Here is a 4,785-nt window from a genome sequence, read left to right on the forward strand (position 1 = left end):
CTGTAGTTATTTTTGGTAGAATCTATTTGAAATAGTAAGTTTGATCAAAGAACAAGCCAACATTTTCAAAAGGTTATAGCATTCTTGCAAGATTAAATAGTCATTTTGTTATCATTTTAGTGGTCACTATCCTCTCCACAGAGTCACTGAAGAATTTGTTCAATTGGACTCAAAAGATAAAAGCAAATGAATCCTGCTGTAGGCATTTCAAATGTTAGAGTGTGTGGATTTTGAGAAGTTCAATGTAAATTCAATAGCACTGGCTTCTTTACCTCTGTTAGTCACATGAAACCTTGTTCATTTCCCCAATTACTGTAATTTTCATATTTGTACAATCTTCCTTTTCATGACATAAGTTCTGCTTTTCATTAACCATTACCTGATATTAGTTCATAGAGTTTATCACAAAATAAAACCTATTCATTCTGATTTCTGAGTGTATTACTTTTTTTGCAAGATTGTGGTGAATGAATTATATAAGCTTTCAATCCTATTGCTTCATGGTTTTTTCCATAGCAGGAGAGAAGCTGTATCTTTGATGACAGATTGGCAGAAATCGTCATTAGGTTTTGTGTTTTGATTAAGCATGTCCCATTGTTTCTTGAACCATCACAGTTAAAAGTAAGTTGGCATTGCCAGTTGTTTTCGAGTGCCTGTTGTACTTTTATACACACGACAAGAATACCTGTAAGTGGATATGGAGGATCGTTTTATTAATTTGAAACATCACAAAAGCTGTCTGGGTTTCCAACATGGCAGTGATACAGATTTTAAGCAACGTCTAGTTTATACAGGTTTTGAATTAATATTTTAATATTTCATGCCCAGTTCAATACTTTAGAGCAGAATTAGGAAGAAAGCAGTAAGTGTTATAAAATGCCGTCAAGATACATTGGGAATACAAATTCCTTCATTACAGCAAATGTTTTGCAGAAGAGTGAAGCAGCAAATATTAATGTCTCCTAAGGTAACATGCACTTGATATAATTCAATGTAATAAAAAAAAGCTGCTCAAATTAAGTGTTACAAAATCTATAGTTTCAAGTTATTTTGTAAAGTAAAAAAAATACATAGAAATGAGTCCTAGAATCTTAATACTTTAAGAAATGTGATCATTAAAGATATACTTTGTAATGGTGCCTTTAAAATATACACATTCACTAAAGCAAGGGGTAAAGTGTAAATGACAAGAAAAAAACCCTTAGGTGTTCGTATAAGTCAATTGATTATTAGTCCTTTTTGAAATCCAATAGAATTTTAAGATGTTCAGAACTGTAAAAATAACAGTAATTTTGTGTAACATGAAAGGATTGTAGTCTTTTGGATATGAAGTCTGGATAAGAGAACATAGCATTGAAAGTTAAACTGAGTGGTTTGCAAGCATTCACTGTAACAGTGCACTCGTTGTGCCTTGCTGATTCTTGATGACCAGGTGTGTACTAGGTAGATGGGAGCACCAGCATTGGTCTGCTGCCTCCAACCATCAAAGAAGGGAGGCAGCGAAATGGGCTGGAAATGTTTCCAGTGTGTGTTCTTGTGTTTGCAGAACTGTCTAATTAGGTGTCCTCTGTAGCTCCGGTACTTTTACATAATACAAGTGTAGGATTATCAATCTTCTTTTAAACCATTTCTCAGGTTAAAATAAAATCCCAGTGAATGTGTTTATGCTGGAGTGAAGGCATGGGTGCTAAAGTGTTTTTAACTCAACAATTTGATGGTTTAAAGCTCTTTATAGTTAAAACAACTATATAACTACCACAATATGCCAGGTGAAGTTTAAATGTGTAATTAACACTTTAGAATTTGTCAAGTTGGTTATATTTGAGGTCTTGAAGACTTGAAATGGCATTGTAACATTTTCATAATCTTGAATGCTGTCACAATTGATCTCAACAGAAAAAAAAAAAGAACAGTGGTGTTAAAATACAGATGGGTTTTCATTGGTGGGGTGCAGGATCGTGCGGTTTGCTGGGGTTAAAGCACAATAGCCGAAGATTAAATAGTCACAAAGATAAGGAACAGTTCATATCAAGACCCAATCTAATCTAGCATTTTTAAACTCTGAATTTAAACTGTAAGATTTATATCTCCAGTAGCAAATGTGTTTTGTAATAATGCAACATATAGTAGGAACACTGTCTCCTAAGTTGTCAGATGTATACTGAGATCTACTGAAAACAGCACACAGGTTGTTCTGTATTTCAGTGCTTCTCCATCAGCCAGTCCTGATCTCTCACCACTCAGGATAAGGGATTATTGCACTTTTTCCCTTAGGAGGTACCAGTCACAAAAGCTGAGCTGAATGATCACAACAGCCATTTTTACAAGACTTGGAGGACAGAGTAAAGGTATTATTGGCAGCTTGTTTCAATATCCAGACACAGGCAAACAAAAAGCCACAACTTTCTGTATTGGAACTACTGTGTAGCCCAATCCGCTAGGAAATTTTCCTAAGAGTGACATTAATTGTAGGGAAAGATAGAGCCTATAGACCAGGTGATCCAACCAAGGTGCTATCATAGCCATCTACTAAGGGCCTGAGGACAACAGTCCTTTACATAAAGTGAAGCATTTGGCAACCACACTTGTACTGTATAGAGGCGGAGCATCAGGAAATGCATATCCAAAGAAGCCACGCTTCTTGCTGGACTGACTCCCCAGCCCTGCTTAGTGAACTTTACTTTCTTGGATGTACTGGATTTGGCCTAGCCAATCCTGCCCTTCCTTTATGACGAATAAGCTTCATCCCTATCTTTCCCTAGCTTGGCAAGCTGTTGTAAAACTTTATGTAGAAGAGTCACACTTTAGATGTACCCTACACACTTCCACTAGAGCAGAAATACAAAAGCCACAATAATATCAGTAGCCAACGGGTATTCCTCTTTAAGGACTGTAAGGTGGTGGCTTTTCAAAAGGTGGGTAGTAGGGTGGAGAATAACGGGGTGGCGCACTGGAGGACCACATGTAGCTGGGTGAAGGAGAAGGCGATTGGGGCTCCTGCTCATCGGAGAGTCCAGAGGGAGGGGAGGATGGAAAGACACCGGAATGCTGTGTAATGAAGAGAAAACAGCTCAGACAGTGAGTTTGCAATTCTTTCCATAGCCAGTACTATTTAAAATGAATATATACCAGATTTGTTCCTGGTGTATTTGTTTAAGAGCTAGGAAAATAGCTCTTAAATCTTATGGTGTCAGTAAAGGACATAAAACAGCCCCACATCAAGTCACTCAGGCTTGAAAACGCTGGGGAGCCTCCTCCCTTGCCCCTTTAACTCAACATCCAGACAGTTACTCCATCCTGTTGCTTTTGCTGTGTGGCTTCTTGAAGACATCACCCCATTTTCTCTGTGTGTCATTAAGCCCATCAGTTCCTCTCTCCTAAGCCACTGTTTAAGCATTATGACTAGTTTTTCAAAATGTCTGGGGTTTAAGAATGTTTAATGGGGTTAAGTAACTTATCCCTAGAAATAAACTTTTCTATAAGAATATGTCATTGAAATGTCTAGGGGTCATGGACCCATGTCACAGACTAAAACCAAGGTTAGACAAATCATTTGGCTTGCTTGGGCCCCGGGGTGTAAAGTCTTGTTCCATATAAACTACCATTCATTTCATTACCCATACACACCATAGATGAGAAAAAAAGGCTTAACAAAGGCATGGGCATGAGAAAACCAATGATGAGAATGAGGGACAAATTGTCAGTTTGCCAGAGAGACTGAGAATTCAATTTTACTTTTTGTATGTCAAACTTTGGGAAAAGAGCCACTATACAAATTTTTAAAATCAATCTATTGAGGTATTAAAAGTATACGACTAAGCACGGTGTCCCAAACTCAGAAAGACAAAACCCCCATATTCTCTCTCATATGGGGATATTAACCTGTAAAGAATGGAGGGGGCAGTTAAAGTGTGAGGAAAACTTTACCATGACCTCGCTCTAGTATGATTGGAGGGAATTACAAAGGCAGTAGGAGTTAGGAAAGCAGTTCAGTCAGCACATAGAATAGGGGACCTGCAGGTGTTCTAGTGCATCTGGGCTCATTGAGTATCTGGTATTATTTTAGAGCCACATACACTAAAATTTCCTAAGAGTTCAAGTACTATTTCAACACAGAGGTGAGGTGGAAGGGGATCACACTTTGGATCACATCATCTTTCCATGCTTTTAGCAATCTTAGGCCAACCCTGACATGAGGCTTCCAGAGCATGAGACTAGTTGACAGAGTCCCATCTCCAGGCCAGATGTCTATATACCCTTGAGAAGACAATGACTAGAGATTCCTAGGTCCTGTATGAGACACCGAGATACCTGCATCACATAATGTTAGAAGGGAGTCTCCACCCTCCTTTTCCTCCTTCTCCCTACCAATTTTCTGAATAATGACTAAATAGCTGGGCGAGAGAACCTTTAAAAGCAATACGGCTTCGGAGACTAGACCAAGAGAAGCAAGATATCTTCCTAAGTTTAAACTGCCCCCTTCCCTCCAAGAAGATGTCCTTTACTAAAATAGTCCAGTTTATGTTATTTAATAACAGGTATGTTCTTTAAAAAAAAAAACTCACATATTTCACTTAAAATAATGTGACCGTGGTGTCAATCCTGTCACTCTCCTGCCCTCGGCACAATGAAATGTGAGTCAAAATAACCCCTTCCTAGGCTGGGTGTAGTGTCAAAGGCCTTTAAGCCCAGGTGGCAGAGGCAAGTGGATCTCTGAGTTAAAGGTCAGCCTGGTCTACATAGAGTTTTCTAGGCCAGTCAAGACTGCATAGTGAGACTGGGTCT

General features: G+C 38.5%; 1 protein-coding gene across 2 annotated transcripts in view; it reads right to left on the reverse strand.

The window, feature by feature from the left end:
• Window positions 1-692: 692 nt before the first annotated feature.
• Window positions 693-4,785, reverse strand: part of Tmem255a (transmembrane protein 255A) — a 52,643-nt gene continuing 48,550 nt past the window's right edge. For both annotated transcript variants that reach the window (XM_031353429.1, XM_031353355.1), the window contains one exon: window positions 693-3,048. In XM_031353429.1, the coding sequence (XP_031209289.1) occupies window positions 2,884-3,048 (165 nt within the window). In that variant the 3' untranslated portion in view covers window positions 693-2,883. The remainder of the gene's footprint in view (window positions 3,049-4,785) is intronic.

Source organism: Mastomys coucha, chromosome X (assembly GCF_008632895.1).
Source record: "Mastomys coucha isolate ucsf_1 chromosome X, UCSF_Mcou_1, whole genome shotgun sequence".
Taxonomy (NCBI): Eukaryota; Metazoa; Chordata; class Mammalia; order Rodentia; family Muridae; genus Mastomys; species Mastomys coucha.